Raw genomic sequence first — 22,500 nt, forward strand, 5'->3', positions numbered from 1 at the left:
TTTTATAATCTATATATTAAATATCTATTTTAATATTCTTACTGTTATTAAAATATTTCATTTTAATTGTTAATTACTTCTATTATTTCCTGGTTTTCTTTCCTCACTGGGCTATTTCCCCTGTTGGGACCCCTGGGCTTATAGCATCCTTCTTTTCTAACTAGGGTTGTAACTTTGCAAATAATAATAATAATAATAATAATAATAATAATAATAATAATAATAATAATAATAATAATAATAATAATAATAACAATAATAATAATAATAATAATAATAATAATAATAATAATAATAATAATAACATTGTTAATCAAACTATTGACTTAGAAAGAATGATGTAAGTGTTAACCCTTGGACTCGTGAAAAAAATAAATATTGTCATCCTTTATAGTAATATTTTCTAATTAAAAAAACCTCTCCCTTTTTAAAGTATCAGATTCTAAGGTTTAATTGCTAAATATTTACGCCATTGTTAAAAGGGAGTTCAGTCTACCCTTTGAACAGAAATTAACAATAGTCAATGTAAGAAAAAGTCACGAAAGGGCTTACTTAAAATTTTATGTTTCTTGGAAGAACATCTTATGATTTTAGAAGAAAAAAAAAAACTTCATACTTAGCAGAAACCTTATGACAAGATATTCTGCTATTCTACATAAATCTCAGTTGCAATAATACTCAGCCAATTAACAATTATGTAATTCCTATCTCGGGAGTTAACTATAGCTCTTACCTGTAACATTTACTTGTAATAATAAAAACATTTAATACGAAATAATCAAAATCAAGTGGATATAATTTTAAAAAATTCACTGCAATAATATATTACATTTACCTTTCTCTATAGAATTATCATTATTTGTATCTAAACTCCGAAGAAAATTATGCACAAAATAAATGGATATTATGATGGATTTTCTTATTTCTTTAATAGTTTCTGTAAATCTAAAAAGGTTTTATTATCCAATTTAGATTTATTCACTGAGTTTTGCAGGTATTTTAACTCCGACAGCTGTTGTCATTTTTCCTGCTTTCCCATTGTAACAGACTTAATTTCTGTTTGCATATGCTGAAATAATGCCCCGTTTATAAAGCATTTTCTAACAAAACTCCGTACTCTTATGTTAATTTTCCTTCCTTTGAAGTAATTAGTCTTTCATATGCTATTGATTTCAGTCATCATATGGTATACTGTACTGTAAATGCAAAACTTGGGCATAAAACAAGTGTCATACTCATAGAACTTCTAAAATACAGTACTGTATTTACTGTGCGTATAAAGAAAATATAAATAAATGGGTCAATGTATTTATTGGGAATTGTAAATTTTACAAACAAGTTATAACATCTAAGAATTGGTAAAGATTCATGCTTTTTATGACTATGTCTAATTTTCTACTACAGTAGTATAAAAAGAAAATACTGGTGAAATCAAAAGAAAAAAGGGATATCAAAATTAGTAAAAAGTAATGTAAACATTTCATCTAAGACATTGAATATAAAGTGGTTCTTCTCCCCCCCCCCAAAAAAAAAAAATCTGATTGCCTGTGGTCAAATCACATCACTTCAAATATATCTATTCAAAATTATGAGAGCATAATCGTCTTGGCTAACAATATCATAATTAATATATATCTACAGTGTATGAGGAATAAGATTATTAGTTATTTTGATTCACTCTCTCGACTTTGAATATTTTATTATTTTCAAAATAATTGTGCAAAGTAACTTGTCCCGTATCATCAAGAAAACATCATAATTTTTCAACAATCATACCTTTTTTAACCATCAAAATAGGTGTCAGAAAAGCGGACTCCTGCAGCAAGGGCTAGACATTGGACCAAAAAAAAAACCCTTTCCTCTCCCTGCCTGTCTTTTCTTTTTTCAAACTGCTTCTAATACTATCTAACATCGCATGAGGGTCTGCCCCTCTCTTTTATTCTTCTCCTGTACTTCTCTTCATCCCTTTTTCCTTATTCTTTCCCATCCCGAGTACCTGCTATCGGGCTATAAACTGGATTGTATCCAGGGGTACTCATCCTTTCCCCATTTCCCTATCCTTATCCGTTATTATCAAGAGGTTCTCTCCGCAAAACAGTGGAACCAAAATCTCTATGCCTGCTTAACTAGGCAAGATCAAATTTTCATTTGTACAATACATAGAAAATGATTCTTCATTGGATATGATATAGAATTAAGCCGAAATTTCAGTATATTTTTCAACGGTGTTTTCTTCACATTTCTAATTGGATAAGTAATGACTATGTAAGGAATATGAAATCACCATAATTGCTTCAATCATTTTGAAACGTTCTAAAGATACTCTCGACATTATGTCATTAGAACACAAGCATGTAGGATAGAAGTCATGTTAAACTTTATATAGTTAATAGGAAACTATACTATTTGCAAATATTAAATTCTAATTGTTTGCTAATTCCTTCCTAAATTCTAACAATTTAAGACTTAACATACGGTTGAGTAAAACTTATAACCACATATCTGCTAATTATAAATTCAAGTCAAAGAACATACTTTTTAAATAAAATATTTAAATTGAATTTCTTAAGTTGGGGCTAATGTGAACTTGGCAATTTAGTTTTGTCTAGAATGTGTTATAAATTGAATTCCGTTGAAGAATTATAAATATTACAATACAGTAATTTTTCATGCCACATTATTTGTAAATATAATTTTCCTTATGAATTCTAATCTTAAATCAGGTTAGAAAGAAGCATAAAATAGTGTATTTATTTATTATGCTTATTTTTAGTCCTTTTCAAAACTACAAACCTAAATCAACAAAGCCAAACCGAGTAGAAATGTATTAGGAGCAGAGAATACTAACACGACAAATGAACAGGTTCTTCAGCCTTCTTATAATGAGTAGGAGAGTATTTCATACTTCTAAGGTGTAATAATACTATAGGCCTACAGTATAACAACATTCGATCATTGCTCTGACGGCTAGGGTAAAGGTTTTCTGGATTTCTATGACTACGAGGAGAACAATTCTATGAGGAAAACCATAATCTAAAGTGCAGCTGTAATACTTTGCCTATGTCATTAACTGGTTTCAAGGGACATGACGCAAGTTGATTTTCGACATACGCTATGTCAATTTTCAAAATAAGCTGGATTCCCGCCCTATAAAGTCACTTTTATGTTCCCTATACACATATTGTACTGAATATGAAAAGTAACTTACATGCATCATTTTATAAAAAAAAAAAAAAAAATCAGATACTGTACTGTATTTGCATTAATAAACTTCCATGATAAGTAAATTACAGTAGAGTACAGAACTTCATTATTGTAATGTAAGGTTGTGTAAAATCATTTTACCTTAGTATGTAATATTCAAGGATGAGCGACAAAGTTGGAACTGACGTACAGTATGTCGAACCAACGTAAAGAGTGGTGTTACTGGTTTTAGTATTGACTTGAAGTCTAACCTACCTACTTTTATGAAATTAAACGACCAATAATATAACACTGGGTATGATGGACTAGGATCAAAATAGTGTAGTACTGTATGATAGAAATGCATTTTTATCCCGTGATACCTAACGGTAATTCTCTTGTAATATCACTCGCAGAAATATTGTATGGTAGGAAGCAGTCGAAGGGAACTTTCATCAGGACGACATGACCATCTCACCCAAAAATAGATTTTTCCTAAGTCAAAATCCCTTTTTTATGAAAAAGCCAAAAGACTTGTGAACTTGCTGAGTAAGATCCAACAGAATAGAAAATCATTATGTGAAAAAGTAAAAATCTACAAGAAATTCTGGAAAGTTTCGAAGGCTTCCACAAAAGATACCTACTAAACATTCTAATACTAATAGGGTTAAAGGCCAGTCATATTGTCACCCCTAAAAAATTGACGCATATTTTTTTTTCTTTTTAATTCTATACGTCGAAAATTGTTTAATTAATAGAAAATGTCATTCAAGCCATTCATAAAGGTTTAAAAGCCGCTCATGAATGACAGAAACAAGGGCTAGTTACAATGCCCTAGCTCGCAGGACAAATCCCTAGAGACTTACTTTATAAACATATGATCAGCACCCAAGCTAGGACAAGAGAGCCAGGCATTGGCTTTTGATGACTCAGCAGGTAGAACTATAGACCCCTCAAACTTCCCATCCTTAGCTGACAAGGATGGTGAGGTTGCAGTTACCATAAGAAACTATCATGCTTGAGCTGGACTCCAACCCCACTCCGGAGATCACCAGGCAGGGATGTTTCCAATAGGCCCGCACAGTCCAAAAGATTTTAAACTTTCATTCTGTCTTTATACTTTCTTCTTTTAAATATTTCTATGGTTTTAATCTAAATTTTTCATTATAAACAGTTGAAAAATTGTAAGAGGCAGAGATGCAAATGTAAAAATTTTACAAGATGAAATTCTTGATGTAAAAAGTTAACACTGCTTATGTCTTGTGCTTTTATAAAGATGAACACCAGGCAGCTAATTAAAGTAATATTGCATGTACGTACTTTCTACAGTTGAACTTTATTGAGATGATATCTTGAATAATGATACACCAAACTTCCATTCAGATCCCAAACTATAAGGTCAAAAGTACCAAACTATCTATGCCACAAAAATCATGGCTAATATTATTGTAGATAGCGGTCAGATTAGTGTAATTTTCTTCCCTATGACACAATAAACAGAAAACTATGTAACACATCTCAACTCTCACAAGATAAATCAAAGGGATTTTTCCATAAATAAAGGAATACTGCGGAACAAGATGTAGTTCAAGACATTAGACACGTGCATGTGAAGGGATCAAAGGAAATGGATGACAAGCATTTAGGGACAAAAAGAAGCTGCAAAAACTTTTGGCACTTTCAATAATGTGCTAATAAAACACACTGCAATTGGTACCCCCATAGGGGGAAATTGCAGTTGTGCTTAAGCTTGGATTATAAATAATTTAACTATAAAGTAACAGGAATTATTATTGCTTCTATATACAGTACTATAATTTTACCTACAAATCTATTCTATTATCTTAATATCGTTTAAAACAGATATAGAAAATCTTGAAAAATCTCCATCTGCTCCTATGTCTTTTCTTGGAAGCTAAAGGAAAAAAAAAAAGTTTGAAAAAAAATGTCAATAAAATTACAACCAAACTTAGTTTTAACATTTATCCTCATTAAGCTACAACACTCTCCCAAAAAAACTTCGAGTTTGAGTACAAGAGCAATTTTGTTGATAATTTTCAAATCAAAACTTCAAAAGGATACCACATTTATATTTTTGGGTACATGGGGAAGGGAAAGGGCTGGAAAAATTTGTAGTTCCCAAAGCACAACTACGTTGGCTCACATTCTTATTTTAAAACTACTGAGTAGCAAAACTTATTATGAATAGACATAATTGATGAAGAGATATACCATAATGTATAAAAGTGCATGAAATTTCAAGGCATTAGAATAAAATCTAGGCAACCTAAAAATTTTTTTGATAAGCAACCTTATGAATACAACACCAGTAATGTAACAGAAAACGCTGGATACTTTTTGTTGACCCAAGTTTCTTATCTCAAAATTTGCATATTTTTTGCTCTACTTTCGTTACATAATGAAAAGCACAGCAACAAGATAGAAGGAAAAATAACAGTTACTAGAAAGTCAAAATATATAAACTGATCTGGATCTTGAAGGAAATCAATCACTTCTCTTGAAAATTCAACACCTAAATTGCATTTCAGCCATATATAAGTGATGGTATTGAAATAAAAACACTGCCTACTGTAAAACACATCATTCACATACTGATTTCCCTCCTCCTTGCCCTGCAGATCTCTCAACCTCTTATACAGACTATATGAACAGGTACCTAAGGTTCCGAGGTGCATGCTTTGTACTACATAAATTATCTGCTGGTTGTTAAACAAAAAGTGCTGTAACTGGAGCCATTGAAAGACCATGAATATGGCAAAATCTATACGATGGATTTGAATCAAGAAAACAGTTTACAATGGAATTATGAGAGGTAAATAGCTTTAACCTATAGCAATTGTTGTTACTATTATAAATCAAACTTGAAACTACGGAATCACAAGGTTTGCCGAGAGATTTTTGTTCTCATATACTCTACACGATGAAAATTTCATCAAGGTAAAGTCAAAGAAGTTAAAAAGAGGAAGAAAATGAGAACAGACAATATAAAGGCATAAAGCAATACACAGAGTCTCCTTGCCAAGTATCCAGGGAGGAGATAAAAAATAGACCACCATATGATACCCATGCAAATGAGAAAAATAGCTATTTTGGCAATGGAAACCAGTCTGGTAGCCTCTGGTTTCTTCAGCAAAACAACAAAAAGCAATAGAATGAAAGTTAACAGTAACACTTACCCTCGCTTTCACAAGTAAGACCATCTGACATCAAAATTAGTCCATCTGGACATGCACATGTTATTTTTGGAGCATCTGGACTTGTCTGTGGAGCTGGAAGACAAAGGTGAGTACACAAACCATTGAGCGGTGTACAATGATTTGTCCCATTGGGCTGGCGATAGCTGTGATAAACATGGACTGTCATTGGTGTCTGAAAATGAAATAAGAATATAAATTTACATCTACCATTATCAAAAATATAGATAGAATAATTATTGACCAGTATAAAGTATTTGAAACTACTGTATGCGAATAGGTAATAAGTGTATATGTACCAAATCCCAAACTCAATAAAACTAACAAAAAATTAGATGACTTTGACAAAGATTTCTTCAGAATACAGCCTATGGAGCAACTGTTTCTAAAGTTATCAAAGTCTTAAACATGAAAAGACACATTATATTACACCTGTCTATCAAAATCATATTTGAAGAAAGCAGAGAAAAAATGTACAGAGTTGTAAAAATTATCTAACAATTAGAACTTGCTACCCACAAAGCTGGAAATCAAGAAGGTAGAAGCTGGGAACAGTTACTGACCTCCTACTAAGTAGAAATCATACTTTTATCATTATAAAGATAAAATGATTGAGAAAATGATAGCTAAAATGAAATCAAATTATTATTGATGACAATAATGCGATAAGGATAACAATAAACATCAGAAACTTTGATGTGGAAGAAATGATCTGGGGAATTTTACGGATAGATGCTGTAAGAATATGAACAGTGAGGGCCATAATCTGCAAGAACATGAACAGTGAGGGCCATAAGCAATAGGTACCTGGGGATTTGAGTGGCCCATGTGCCGTTTTACAACTGACTGTTCAACAAGAGAGGCTAATGTTATGACATATATAAAGATTTAAAATGTGGTCGTACATAAGTTGGTACAGTATTTAGGTAACAGAGGATACGAAAAAAAAAATAAAATGCATAAAATTAATTATAATCCAAGTACAGGTATAGTACTCAGGGTAAGATTTCTTAATGAATAAAGGATTACCACTAGAATAATAAAAAACACAAGAAACCCAACTTACAGCATGTGAATGAGCAATTAGTTCTACATTTTTCCCCGAAAATTTATTAGCACGAAGAATGGCTTCCTTTCGCCAATCTGTCCAGTACATTGTGTCTTCAAATACTGTGATGGAGAATGGATGAGGTAAATACTCTAAAGAGTGCAACACCACCTATGGAGAAATAAATTTATATAAGTTAGATGTCAGTATTAACTTAAAATTTTAACACACAACTTTGCTTTATTGCCCCACTTAATATATCCAAATCAATAAGAAATACATTTAGTCTATTTTACACAACACTTGAATATAAAAATTTATTTGACATACCCGACGCCCTGAGCCATTAAAATTACATGTGTAGATAGAATGGAACTTCGAGTCTGACCAATATACTTTCCGTAACACAAGATCAAGAGTTAGAGCATTTGGCCACCGGATATCTTGTGTCACAATGGCCTGTAAAATACATTAAAAGAAATGATTACTTCATAATACATATTTACCATACAATTTTAACAAGAACATTACATATTACTTCATGATCCCTTAAATAACAATTCTGCACTTGTAAAAATAGTCGATGCTAGGCAAATTTGATTGCATTATTCTTGTAACTTCCATGATCACTAGCACTGATTAAACTTTGCTAAAGTTATGAATATTTAACTAAACAAATATCTTCAATCATCCAAGCTTAAATAAAAATACAATAAATAAAACTATTGAAATGTTATCATAACATAACAGTACAGTAGGTAAATCATCATTACCCCATAATCTAACAATCTTAAATATTTCTAAGTTTACAACTGGCTATACATTGTTTGTCAAGATCATCTTGTTATAACAATGAACATATAAATGATATTTTCTGCTGTCTGCTTTCAAATAAATAATGGGAATTCAAGAAATGTAAGAGAGTACTAAGTAAACTTTTATGAAATTTATGTAACCATCTTGCAATATGGTCAAATTGTTCACCATTCCTGTACATACGGTATCTAGGTAAAAATAAAGATGCAATTAAAGTTCTGTTTACAGGAAATTTTCATTTGCTAGACCTAGTACTTTCTTTACTGTACTGTACATATGAAAAATATTTCTAGCATATTCCATTACACAGTCTCTACATTCCTCACACCTGAAAACAAGAACATTACTGTATACTTTTTCATTACGATTTAAGTGGTAACAATTGTAATTGTTCAGTGGCTCCTTTGCTCATATGGCAATGGTAAGAAAGACTTCATCTATGGAAGGCAGTTCTTTTAGGATATGGATATTGTATTGCCATGGCTGGGTCTCGTATAATTTGTAAGGCAAAGTGGATCACAATATTGTATAGACCAAACCCAGAATACTGAAGCTTCCAGATGTCATGAGTTTTAAAGAAACAGTACATGTACCAATATGAGATTTCAGTATTGAAGGAGTTATAGATTCACCATTGCTTAATGTTGCCTGAAATTATGCACACTCAAAAGGATATTTATTAATATTAATGAAGGTTGCCGTTAATTATCCATAGCTCTACAGCACTTGCTTCAATGAAATTTCTTAGAAATTATTTTATGTACTATATTGTATATTCTTAAATGAAGTGCCTCGGGAAAAGTGAAATAGAGAATACGTTACCAAGAGGTATGTAAAACCCTTTTTGGATGTAGGAAAACGACATAGTGGAACAGAACGGCAACATAAACAGGGTCCCCTTCCAGCTGCTGACATTTTGATTTATTATTCTTCTTATGGTCTTAGCCTCAGTTGGATAAAATTGTGCTCCTTTGGTTTAATTCCTTATTTCTGGGATATAATACGGGTCAGTTTACTTCACAGTACAGTACAGTAGTTGTATTTCCCAGTTAGCAATAATATAGGTATGGCTTCCAAATTGTAAAGCCTAAATTTTGGGCAGAATGCAAAGTGAATAAGCTACTGTTAGCAAAAAGTGGAGCCTCACTTCACATGAGTTGTACCTTGTCAAGTTCCTTACTCGTATGGTGTATGAAGCATGAAGCGTACACCTCTATCAACCTGAACCCAGAGTGAAAAATAGGGAAGCTAAACAGAAGAAAAGAAAAAGAAGTGCAGTGCATTTGTTTTGGTGTGATTTTTCAAAGCATTCCCTTCTCCTGCTGCCCTCCTTATCTTTTAGGTTACATTTTTCTACAGAGGTGAGGTTACTGGATTAGAGATTCAAAATATATAAGATTTCTTATATTTTAATTCAATCACTTACCTAATAGTAGGTTTGGGAATACTGACAAGTTTGCAAACTCTTTAATTATGTATAAAAGAACCTCTTTTATAGCTTAAGACATAGTCATCAAAATGTCAAATATTTTGCATGAGATTATTCTAAATTTAGTGGCTCTGACAATGCCAATTTCCTATGAAGAGCATGTACCCGTTTCTGCTAATATTCTCTCATTAGAACAAGCCTTCCAAGTTACTTATTCAGATTAAGATCAGCTTTCGGACAAATCGGTGAACATTAACTCTTTTAAAAGAAGGTAAGTATCTCACTCCTCTGGAGAAGGAATTTGAACCTGCTTTTTGAGAGAACTTGAAAAGAACAAAAGGGTTGATTTGGTTATCAAAACTGATATTAAGCTATCTAGTTGAGGGTGAAATACCTGAAGATCAGTTTAATACAGTACTGTACAAGCACAATAGACCCTGGAGAGAGGAATAGTTTACCTCAAAGAAGGGATTAGTATATCAAACTCTTTTTGACACTGATGGTAGGATGTTTAGGGTTTCTTGTGTCCCTGATCTCGTAACTTATTTACATCAACAGGTGGTATAATGAATGCGTCTGGTGTACAGTGTAGACAACTGTTAGCATTGCACTACCTTATGGAATATCATACATTGGTAAAGGTGTAGCGGCTGTAGCCTAGATGTGTATCGGTATGCTTAGGTAGGGTGTCACCTTTCCCATGGATGTCCAAAACAAAAGGTGTTTTGGTTACATCTATTAGTAAAATAGTTTAAGGAACAACATGGCAAATCGGATTTACAGTCTATGGAAGTATGTTCCTTACACTAAGATGAAACTCTGGAAACTTTTCATAAACTTTTAAGATTTTTTTGTTTAATCCTCGTAATTTAATCAAAGAAGAAACTACATCTATCCAGTCACAAGTTTCTGCTCTTATGACTACTTCTTCCAATGTTTTTCAATAAAAATTTTCTCTAGAAATGGAAGCTAGAGTTGAAGAGGTTTAGAAATTTTGAAAAAGGCTATAGATATGTTTCACTTTGGTTAATACCCTTCCCTTAAAACCTAAAAGATCTAGCTTATGATACAGGTGATCTTCCATCTTTGAAGGTGTTTTCAGTTATACAATCATTGCTAGACTTATTGATCTAGCCTGCAAAGAAGTTCCCCAAGAGAATGGAAAATTTTAATCCATTCCTAACAAAATTCAAGGAAAATGCAAAAGGTTTGAGTTGAGCCTCAGAAATAAGTTATTTTGATGATTCTTTAACAGCAGTTATACAGTATATTCTTTCATATCCTTAAAGTCTCGAGATCAGCCGCCCGTTGAAATACTACCGCCAGAGAGTTATGGGGTCCTTTGACTGGCCAGACAGTACTACGTTGGATCCTTCTCTTTGGTTACGGTTCTTTCTCTTTGCCTACACATACGCCGAATAGTCTGGCCTATTCTTAACAGATTCTCCTCTGTCCTCACACACCTGACAACACTGAGGTTACTAAACAATTCTTCTTCGCTCAAGGGGTTAACTACTGCACTGTATTTGTTCTGTGGCTACTTTCCTCTTAGTAAGGGTAGAAGAGACTCTTTAGCTATGGTAAGCAGCTCTTCTAGGAGAAGGACACTCCAAAATCAAACCATTGTTCTCTAGTCTTGGGTAGTGCCATAGCCTCTGTACCATGGTCTTCCACTGTCTTGGGTTAGAGTTCTCTTGCTTGAGGGTACAATCAGGCACACTATTCTATTTAATTTCTCTTCCTCTTGTTTTGTTAAAGTTTTCATAGTTTATATAGGAAATATTTATTTTAATGTTACTCTTCTTAAAATATTTTATTTTTCCTTCTTTCCTTTCCTTACTGGGCTATTTTCCCTGTTGGGGCCCCTGGGCTTATAGCATTTTGCTTTTCCAGCTAGGGTTGTAGCTTAGCAAATAATAATAATAATAATAATCAGTTCTGTAAAACCTGATTTTGTTATTTCAGAATATTTTAAGTGTTTAAATTTCTACAGTATCAGATCCTTCCTCAGAACTAGCAAAAATGTATTTAAACAGTATCTTGAAAGAAGAGAAAAGATTTGTCATTTGTGAGATACAAATGCTTCTGGGGCTCAAAAACTCGTGAATGTCAGCTCCCATTATGGACCCTCTTTTCAATCAAAGTACAGTAGTTTTCTAAAGTGACTGATCAAGCCAACTCCAGGACAAGGAGATTCGATATAGCTTAACATATATAACCCATCCCCTTAAATACAGTAATTTACAGGAAAAATAGCTTTTATAAATCTGAAAAATCCTCACCCGTCTGGCTTTTCCATTCATGCCTCCTCTTTCGATTTTAGCATCCTGGCCCCAGTCAGTCCAGAACATCCACCCCTCAGAAGGGTACACTGCAATTGCTCTGGGTTCATCTAAACTGTCCCGAATAAGGGTCTTCCTCATATCTCCATTAAAATCTGCCACCTGCAAGCACAAAAACAACATTGTCACCATTACCATTCGTCGAATCCTCTCAGTATTTCAACCTTGTGCTATGCATCCCATTACAACAAGTTTTTAACCCCCCAACTAAATTATGAATATATCAACTATAAAAAACCTAATGGAATTAATCAAGATTTGGTATTTGATTTATGGTGGCCTAATATTTTGATCACATTAAAATGGATCAAATATTGATCATAGAGTTTCCAAAGTGTGTTTTTCCGACTCTATATAACCTTGAAAACCAGCCAATAAATACCAGAGTCATCACTCTTGGTCTACTATTATTCAAATGCAATAAAAATTTGCAAGACTAACAAATCAGAAGAATTTGTCTAGTTTTCTGCGTATTAAGTAGTAGTACTATTTCTATACTGTAATAAAAGAATGCAAAAACTAAATTTGCAAACCTCTATTGTGTCCTTGTCAGTATTTGTCCAATATATATGATTGTATAACCAATCAACAGCCAACCCATCAACGGTTGTCACATCATTCTCGATAACTACTTCCTTCTTACTGCCTTCATCAATCGGTGCTCTGCAATAAAGACATTTAAGAGTCCCTCAAAGCTATTCTCTTTGTTTCATGAAGTTACATAATACTATTGAGAGAAAATATTACTTAAGAGTGCTTTCATAAACTTTGGAGGAAATAGGAAATACTATACAGTACTCTGAAAACCTTTTAATATTTACCTCAAAGGCAAAAGTGTTCACAAATTGCAATAATCTTTTGAGATTATTAAAAAACACAGCAAATGGAAACACTTTTAATGGTAGAAGGGTAAATAATGACTTATTTTGGCTAATTCTAAGGAATAAACGAAATTTCAAATGAAAATACAGAAATACATAATTAAAAAACTCATGATACTGTATATAGTCAGCAAAACAAAGATTCTTATATTCCAAAGTACTTTTGACAAGAATACAAATCAATTGATGTCTAAGCTCATGAACCAAATTATCTTTACTCAAAATTTTAATTAATAAATCACTGAAATGTTAACATTTGAATTTACTGGACCAATTTCCCTTATCACAATAAAAATATCTTATGTGAATAAACTTCACAATTCTGGACCTGTGTAAACAATTGCATGAGCAATCTCACTAAAATTAGGCTTTGTTTATCCAAAACCTCAGCTGCTACTTGATATACAAAAAGAAAGAGACCTACTTGTAAATGCATTTGTCACGAACATCAGTCCAGAAGATCATTCCAGTTTTAAATACAAAGTCAAGTGCCGTTGAGCCTAACGTTTCGTTGACAATAGCTGTAATCTGAAAAGATAAAAATGCAATAAATAAACACTTCTAATACACATACAGGGTAATGAGAGAGAGAGAGAGAGAGAGAGAGAGAGAGAGAGAGAGAGAGAGAGAGAGAGAGAGAGAGAGAGAGAGAGAGAGAGAGAGAGAGAGAGAATATCCTATAAAAACCTTGAATACAGCAATTAATACAATAACTGAAATATTTCCCATTTAATGCAACTTCCACAAAATAATTACATACCTCTTGATGATCAAGAGAGATTTTTCTAATGTCCGTAAAATGAGCAAAGAGCAGTGACGCATGTCCTTCCATCGCTTTACAGTGGCGAGGATTGTGTGGGTCTCTCGAGTACCCGGCTACGCATTCACACTTGAAGGTGCCTTTAAGGTTCCAGCAGACCTGTGAACATATGCCTGGTTCCATACACTCATCAATATCTGAAATGAACAGATTATAGTTTAGGCAAAATCTGTAAAGCAGTTCTTGTATATGCAATCACAAAAGAATGTCAAATGCATCGTTTATGAACATGATCGTCATTCACTTTATCATAACTGTAAAATTAGGTCACTGACAGTTAGGTTGGAGAAATTACAGAACTTCACGGCTTTGCATATGTTCGTGTATCATAAAAAACTTTGCGCTACTTTAAAAAGTAGATTCACAAACATTAAATGCTTTATAAAAAATATAAATTTCTCCCTACATGTTCCCTTACTGAAGAATATAAAATAGAACTTAACAAGAATCCATAATCAGCTTAATACATAAGATATCTTATGACAGCTTTACAGTGTTTGAACAAGGCAGAAACATTGTTCAAACTGAAAGTAATATTTAAGTACATTTCTATAACTCATTAGTTCAGTCATATGAATACTATAATTACTTATAAAAAGCTAGTTTGTATTGTATACTCATGAAAAAGTCTAAAAAATATAACTTTAATCATTCTTTCAAATCATGATTAAACTAATAAAGATACTGTATAAAAAAATAAAAAGCTAAATGTTCATAAAAGTATTAATTTTGCTACAAGTACAGTAATAAAAATTACACTAAGCTATAATATATCCAGAACATCTTTAGCTAGAGAATAAGCTATCCATTATCTCCACAATTTTAAGTTTACAATTCCTTCTACCATGATCACCCATAACCCTATTTCCATCCCCATATTTTTGAGGGGTACAATCTGTTGGTTCATTTAATTCTTGCAGACTGGTAAAGGTGAATGACTAAGAATGTACTCTTGCATAATTCCATATACAGAATTTGCATGACTAACCTCTATGCTTTGCTATGATTTGTGCCTAAAGGTCAAGCCCTACCACAGAAACACGCAGCTTGATCTATCTCAAAAGAATGGAGACTGCTTTATTGCCTGAAATTATCTTCCCACGGACACAACTTCTATTCCAAACATCTCTTTTGTGTCTCTTTCTAAAATACCTTTAAACTCTGCTCTTTCAAATCACCCGTTCAGCTTTCAATTGGCAAGAGGAGTCACCTTTAATTCACAGGTGCTGCTCAAGACAGGATCAACAAGAGATTACCTTTAATTCAACACTGCAGTTCTCAAGAGGCAAGATCCAGAAGTGACGGTATCTTACTATCTTACTGATATCTGAGTTCCTTCTTTGCAGGATTTTGGAGAATATTTTGCTAACACTTGATTTCTTGAGGCATTTGAAAGAGTGTGCCACCTACTTTAGGATTCCATCTGTAAACTAATTTATAGCTTTTATCTACCATTTTTACTTTTTTTCTTGACACAACAAATTTTTCCCTCCTTCCCTATGTTAGTGTTCATGAAGTGCCCAATTCTCTAAGTTTTTTTTCTACTCTTCACTAATACCCTTCTCCAGTCTAAATGCTTTCCTATCGTTACTAATGATTCAGAGCTTCAAATTTATTTTTCCATCACCTTCAGAAAGTCCTTCATGATTTAAAACTTCGTTTCCGACTGCTCTTTCTACAAATCCTTATCTGAAAAGCATATCAACGGCACAAGACCTAATCAAATGCAATGCCTTAGTATAACAGTTTAGACATTTCTTTTTTCTCTCTAATCAATCTTTTTAAGCTGTATATTGACAAATACAAACACCTTTTACTTTCATCAATATTTTGAGTGTTTTAGGATATTTTTAATTTGTCTTGAACAGATCACATCATTCGTGTAACTAAAAATCTGAAAATGAGGTGGCTTGCTTGGATATCACAGTTTATTTACTTCATCCAACCAATTCAGGCATTAAATTGGCAACGCTTTCCTCTTGATAAAGGTGTTTAATCCTTGTTTCCTCCTCACAATAGATAATACAAATGTAACTTGCCCAAGTCAATGACCAGACCAAACCTCTTCTCTAGATACATGTTCTCTACTGTAAGGTGGTTTCTCTCTTTATTAAAAGAATAATTTTGACCAATATTTCATACTGACATGAGAGGCGAAGAATCCCTGGCCAAATTTTGGCCAGTGTCATAATACTTACCAGACCACCACTTCCACCATTCCTCTGCTAACTTGGTAATAAATATATTATGAGGTTTAATGATGTTGTCCACCTTCCACTTTCCTCGAAACAATATTAATTTCTTTAAAAAAAAATGTTTGCTCTCTAGAGCATTAGGATGTATGTTTATGATGTAGGACCTAATATTCTAGACTGTAGACAGCTGGGCACGTCATAGAAAATAAAAGGGACTTTGAGGATACAAAACTAACAATGGGAATGAGTACTGGAAAGATCACACTACAGATGTGTGGAACTAGTCTGGACATGTAGCATCTAAAGGCAAAAAAATAAAACTGCAATTTCAAAGTAATACGAAGGAAATAAGTGGTTAATCATAAAAGTACTGTAGTAGATATAAAGGTAAGATGAAGAAGATAAGTAGAAAGACCAATGAAATAATGGAAATAGGATGCTATAAGGCTCTAGACCAAATGGAACTTTAGGGAAAAAAAAATATATAAAATAGGGTAGAATAGAGTCCTCTCAAATGTGACCAAATGAAGGAAAAATCTGATATAAAAGTTTTAACGATGATGATGATAATGTAATCTTCATACTATGAAAGTAGTTAAAATAATACACAATCCACAACAGATTTACATTGTTAAAATTTGGTGAATTTGCAAGCATTATTACCTTCACATTGCGTGCCATTAACCAGCATGTAGCCCTTACTGCATTTACAGAAGTGACCAGCTGGTGTATCAACGCAAAGTTGAGCACAACCTCCGTTATCCTCCAGGCATTCATCTTTTCCACAGCTCCCATCCTTTGGCTCGTCTTTTCCATTTCCACAATCATCATTCCCGTTACAAACGAGTACCATAGGAATGCAATGATCTCCACAGTTAAACTCAGACTCTTCTTTACAAACTGGAACTGCAGATAACAAGGATTGGATCATCAGTCATTTTACATTCTTGGGAGAAAGATTAAGTTCTAAAATGGGAAAAATTAATTATGCGGCTCAGTTACATTAAGGTTTGTGTAGTAAGGGAATTTTCCCTATAGAGACAGCAAGGTTGAATAACCTAACAACAAAGGTCTTATATTTCTCCCTTTTTTTGTAAATTTTTTCATAGTTTACATATGAAATATTTATTTTAATGTTACTGTTCTCAAAATATTTTATTTTTTCTTGTCTCCTTTCCTCACTGGGCTATTTTCCCTGTTGGAGCCCCTGGACTTATAGCATCCAGCTTTTCCAACTAGGGTTATAGCTTAGCAAGTAATAATAATAATAATAATAATAATAATAATAATAATAATAATAATAATAATAATAAAAGGAAGCAGAATTAGTATATTTAGTACCTTAAAGAAATTAATGAATTATCAATACAAAAAACACTTCCCAAAGAAAGATAGACAACGGGGGTACTACTCATAACCACAAAAAGAAAAGAAAACACACAGTCTATCTTGTAATGAATTAGGGAAGTATACAAAGCTTTTCTTTTAAGTGGTCTAATTACTTTACTGAGAAACCAATTCTAATTAACGATTGGTGCAAACAATGGCTTGAGAATGCTTTGGTACTCGAGTCAGTCCCCCCAAAAATATCAAAAAATAAAGTACAGTACTGTAACTTGTATTTTTCCAAGGAGAAACATAAGTATAAGTATTTTACAGATATAGTGCAAGTAAATAACTCAAAAACCTAATAGAATTCCTCTATTCAACAATACTATCCATGTTGCATTGACAATATTTTGTACAAAGATATTTCTTTTTTAGAAAAATAAGAAATAAATAAGACACAATCATTAAAATACCATAAACCTAATGGATGACCCATCAAAAACTGAAATATCTAATTCAAGAATAAATGAAATTGGTAAACTAAAGTAAATTTGCAGTCTTACCACAATCTTTTTCATCAGATCCATCTACACACTCAGTGAACCCATCACATTTGAGTTTATTGGGGATGCAAGACTGATCACCGCACATAAACTGATCTTTGGCACATGGATGAGGACAATGATCTTCATTTTCGTCATCACCTTCAGGGCAATCCATGTCACCATCGCAAAGCCATTCGTGGCGAATGCACTGATATCCTCCGGAGCAAGAATACTCGTTTTCTCGACAAGTGTTGTTTGGACAATTCTGAAAGGCCAAAATCCACTCTTGTTCATTTAAAATCAACAGCCATTCAATAGATATTATACAAAAAACTTGTTTTTAAAGTGAATAAGATTGTTAAAATTCCATTTTCATTCTCATCTGCTGCCCAAATACAGTAGTTTGACATGAATTATGATATTAAATTGATATTGTACATCAGCATGTACACTAAATGATCAGAAAACTGGTACAGTAAGTACTCTACAATTGTAAAAAGGTATATTGAAATAAAAAATCTCCCCATATACACAATTTTAAAGTTATGTACTGTAATTCATTATATAAACTTCCCTAAACTTAAGCCTTCAATTAGTTTCATAATATATTACTTGAAGTTGAGATTTTATTCTAATGAATAGCATTTGAAAACAGAAATTGGTTCATTAAAGTCTCTTAAAATAATGTTGTTTTTTGTTCTTAAGATGAGGGTTAAAGCTAAACTTACCTGTCTTCACTAGAAGATGAGAAAATCAAGGCTACCACAACTCACAACATACGATCAGGTAATTAAGTTTGTAATGATGTATTGTATTGTGATACAAATTTAAATTCTTAAATACCTTTTTTTGAAAAATTAAAACAAAGATTGACTATTTAAAAAGCTTTTCGTTATTCTGATACAGTAATTTCCTAGCTCTACTTGTCATAAATAGCAGGTTCCATATTACAGTAAGTAACACCCAACACTCGCATTGCTAACTATCAATAAGACATGATGCAAAACCAACTAACTACCTTACATGCTTAAAATATCAAATGATCAATCACTTTTCTTCATTAAATGGAGCTAAATGGTGACTTTTCTCTATATCAGATAAAACTTAAAAAAAAAGAATTACAAATTCAATCATTCAAAGGGTACTCCAGCTAAATAACATCTCCACCAAATTCTAAATGGTTAGTGCATCACTAAGCGATTATTTAAATAAAAATGGAGCACCTTTTTAAAAAATTATAAAAAAAGACCTGTTGCAAAATTTTTTTTTCTTAGCTTTGTGCTATTAATAGACATATCTTCCCTAGTCCAGGATACAGTCATGTACCATTGTGAGGTCACAAAATATCAAAAAAAGGAATTTTCACGCTCAAAGATAGACTAGCATATTATAGAAAGTCATTGGATTGCAAGAGTTATTTTCTTCTTTAGAAATACGACAATCATCATGAGCTATCTAGATACTTACCAAATGCAAATTCACAATGGTGCAATTAGAACAATCATAACTGGTTTTACTGCTTACTCAACATAAAGCAAATTTCACACATGCGATAAAAGACAAAGATACACTGAACAAAAAACAAGCCACTTACCAGACGGAAACGGCTTCTATCACTGCAGATTCTATAGTCTATACTGTAGTTCATATCTAACAATAACAAGTCTGGATAAAATTACTGTTTAAAGTCACTTTTATCTCTTATATAATAATTTACCTTCACAAAAAGTTCAAAAGAGATCAATAAGTGTTCATCATCATCACCACCTCCTCCTAGCCTATTGACGCAAAGGGCCTCGGTTAGATTTCGCCAGTCTTTCTCAATAAGTGTTAATACCATTAAAGAAATTTCCGACTCACCACAGTAATGCAGGTCAGTTTTATATGATGGACTTGCTTTGACAATTTAACATAACAATGGTCTCTATTTTGAAGCTTCTTAATGTCAAGACCTTCCTTCAGAAATCTTCAACATAAAATTGAAATTTGTGTAATCTTATGAAACTTTACTGTATACTTCCGGGACAACCAAATATCTGGTGGTTTGTGGATTAAAACTCAGTTTAAAATGAGAAAAATTTGCAATTACATTAATCAAACGTTTCCAACTAGATATCAGTAAAATTTAGTTACAAAAAGCTTAAAATACACATATTTTATAACATACTTAAAATATAAATTATGTTGCTAAGCCATCCCTTGGAAAATATTTACGAAAAGACTCAAAAGTCACGATGCCATATGTTATAAGTGTATTTATGATTCTAACTCTTAAAAACAAGAATATTTTAAATCGTGATATGCAGAATAAATAGCAAATTTAAAATCTCATGGTACACAATAAGCGAAAATTTTGTGGAAGAAGAATCGAATCAATATTGTATAAACTACTAAAAAAAAATTTGCATATAGATAAGACAATATTGAAAAAAAATGTAACTACAGTAATGAGTTGCTTTCATATCTAGTCAAGGATATTGTAAAATAAACCTTAGAATGTGTTTTTCAAGAATTCCATCTCTTATAGTGTTTAGAATCAAAATCTAAAACCAAGTCGACCTGAATATCCTAAAAGTGTTCGACAGTTTAAAAAAAGTTAACTAGATAATGAATTTTGTAATAAAATGTGACTTCATCAATTTCCAGTCATATATAATAGGGTGACCAGGTCAGTGAATTCTCAGAGGATTTCCAATAAGAAACGAGTATTTTTGTACAACTATTCTTTGGGCCGCCCATGTATAGAGAATTGATCTACGATTTCCTTGAAGAGGTAGTTTTTTTATTCTTTTTCTACTTTCAAAATTTTGAAACCATGCTTTTGATTTTGAAATAAAAGTTTTTAAAAGTTTTTGAAAATTTCGAATTCTAGAGATTCGATACTACCTTTAATCTATTGTAATTTGAAATTGCATCATATACAAACTCACTCCAGTGCAAGTAACTGTTTAGTACTGAAAAAAAAAACAATCTAATTTACCATCTAATAATATTTTATTTGCTACAGAGCTTTGGTGGTATGGACAAAAGACGAGTTAAATAAACCCCAAGCACAGATATAGGGTTCATCTACACTAAATGATAAATCTATTTTCTTACTAAACTTGATTCATTTGGAGTGGGGTAAAACTATCATGCTTAATCTGCAATGTTCCTTTGCACATATCCATTTAATAACATTGCTCGCATATGTACTGTACAACTACTCAATCTATGGTAAAAATGTAGTACCGTACTAGTGTGAAGACTAACGCACACTAAGGTGTAAGCTTTAGCCTCATTCTATTTAAAGACAGCAAAACTCTATCAATTTTACTGACTAGACTAAATGCTAATTGTGTGCAATAGTGCTGAGGATAGAACCTTAATTCACAGCATGCTGTAGGGAAGAGGAGGAGGACATCTAAAGATCACAAAAAAAAGAGGTGGTGGGTAACAATCATTGGTGCAGCTATCGATCATTATTTAGAAGAAGAATACATCCTTCCCTTTTACCATTAACGAATCCTAACTGTTCCTTACATGTTCATCTGTTCCGTTGATACAATCCACCTCACCGTCACATCTCCACTCTCTCTTTATGCACATCCCGTCATCACACAAAATCTACATAACAAAAAAAACAAAGGGGAGAAAAAAACATGTTGATAAACACACACAAATGAGGGTTAGGTTTATGTAGCTAAATTCGACTAAACTCTTACATGCTCATCGGATCCATCGATGCAGTCCGGGTTGCCATCACAAAGAAGGCTGTGGGCTATGCAAGAATCATCACCACAGGCAACCTGTAGGGTTACAGATTTATAGATGTGGAAGGTAAAAGGCTACAGAAAATGTCGACCTGTAGGGTTACGGCTTTATAGATATGAAAAGTAAAAGGCTACAGAAAATGACAACCTGTAGGGTTACAGCTTTATAGATATGGAAGGTAAAAGGCTACAGAAAATGCAACCTGTAGGGGTATAGCTTTATAGATATGGAAGGTAAAAGGCTACAGAAAATGTCAGGCGGATTTTCAAGATTCTAAAAAGACTGAAAAGGATCATACCCTTAATACTTGGAAAGCTAATAATAACAACCCAACATATACTTTATCCAATAACTTACTGGTTTGTGAACCCTCCACCACACTTAACAGTCATTACGAAAGGAGGATAACCCCCTCAAAAAAGCAGACGTACTGTAATTCTTAGTACAGTAAACTCATTCAGTAAGACTAAAAAACTAATAAAAATAAGCAAAATACCAATAAATCATATATTGAAATTAATTACGAATGTACAGCCTACCGTATTCAAATATAAAAAAAAAGACCTTACATGACAAGTATCAGTTCGACCCTTCAAAAATATGATCTAATGAGTTGGAAAGATTTAGAAAGAAAAGAAGCATGAAAATAACTAATGACTGGCAGTGTAAACTTCTAAAAGATAAGAGCTGGTAGCAGTGAAATGGATAACACAAGAAATTACTTTCAAACAAGGTTCATCGAAAATTAATCCAATCAATGATGACAAAGGGGTTTCCAGTTCGCTCGAAGCTCCAATCTTCGGCCATTCGCTCAGTTATAAACTCCGAGTCTGTCACTTGTAGAGAAAGGCTATAAAATTTACTAGAATGTTTCCGTGTGTTTACCTAAGACGTGCATTATTATTATGATTAAAGGGGGAAGAGATTAAATAAGGTTACTTATA

The 22,500-nt window shown here is 32.7% G+C and overlaps 1 protein-coding gene across 7 annotated transcripts in view; it reads right to left on the reverse strand.

The window, feature by feature from the left end:
• The window catches only part of LOC137645645 (very low-density lipoprotein receptor-like), a 616,779-nt gene that overhangs the window by 34,618 nt on the left and 559,661 nt on the right, over nucleotides 1–22,500 (reverse strand). For 5 of the 7 annotated variants that reach the window (XM_068378473.1, XM_068378470.1, XM_068378469.1 and 2 more), the window contains 10 exons: nucleotides 21,508–21,591; nucleotides 17,822–18,068; nucleotides 16,593–16,835; nucleotides 13,675–13,871; nucleotides 13,339–13,442; nucleotides 12,567–12,696; nucleotides 11,974–12,135; nucleotides 7,777–7,905; nucleotides 7,465–7,617; nucleotides 6,381–6,573 (listed from right to left, as the gene is read on the reverse strand). In XM_068378473.1, coding sequence (XP_068234574.1) covers nucleotides 6,381–6,573; nucleotides 7,465–7,617; nucleotides 7,777–7,905; nucleotides 11,974–12,135; nucleotides 12,567–12,696; nucleotides 13,339–13,442; nucleotides 13,675–13,871; nucleotides 16,593–16,835; nucleotides 17,822–18,068; nucleotides 21,508–21,591 — 1,642 coding nt within the window. Of the gene's footprint in view, nucleotides 1–6,380; nucleotides 6,574–7,464; nucleotides 7,618–7,776; nucleotides 7,906–11,973; nucleotides 12,136–12,566; nucleotides 12,697–13,338; nucleotides 13,443–13,674; nucleotides 13,872–16,592; nucleotides 16,836–17,821; nucleotides 18,069–21,325; nucleotides 21,410–21,507; nucleotides 21,592–22,500 lie in introns of all 7 variants that reach the window. The other 2 variants (XM_068378472.1, XM_068378468.1) reach the window with 1 other exon arrangement.

This window comes from Palaemon carinicauda, chromosome 8 (genome assembly GCF_036898095.1).
Source record: "Palaemon carinicauda isolate YSFRI2023 chromosome 8, ASM3689809v2, whole genome shotgun sequence".
Lineage (NCBI taxonomy): Eukaryota > Metazoa > Arthropoda > Malacostraca > Decapoda > Palaemonidae > Palaemon > Palaemon carinicauda.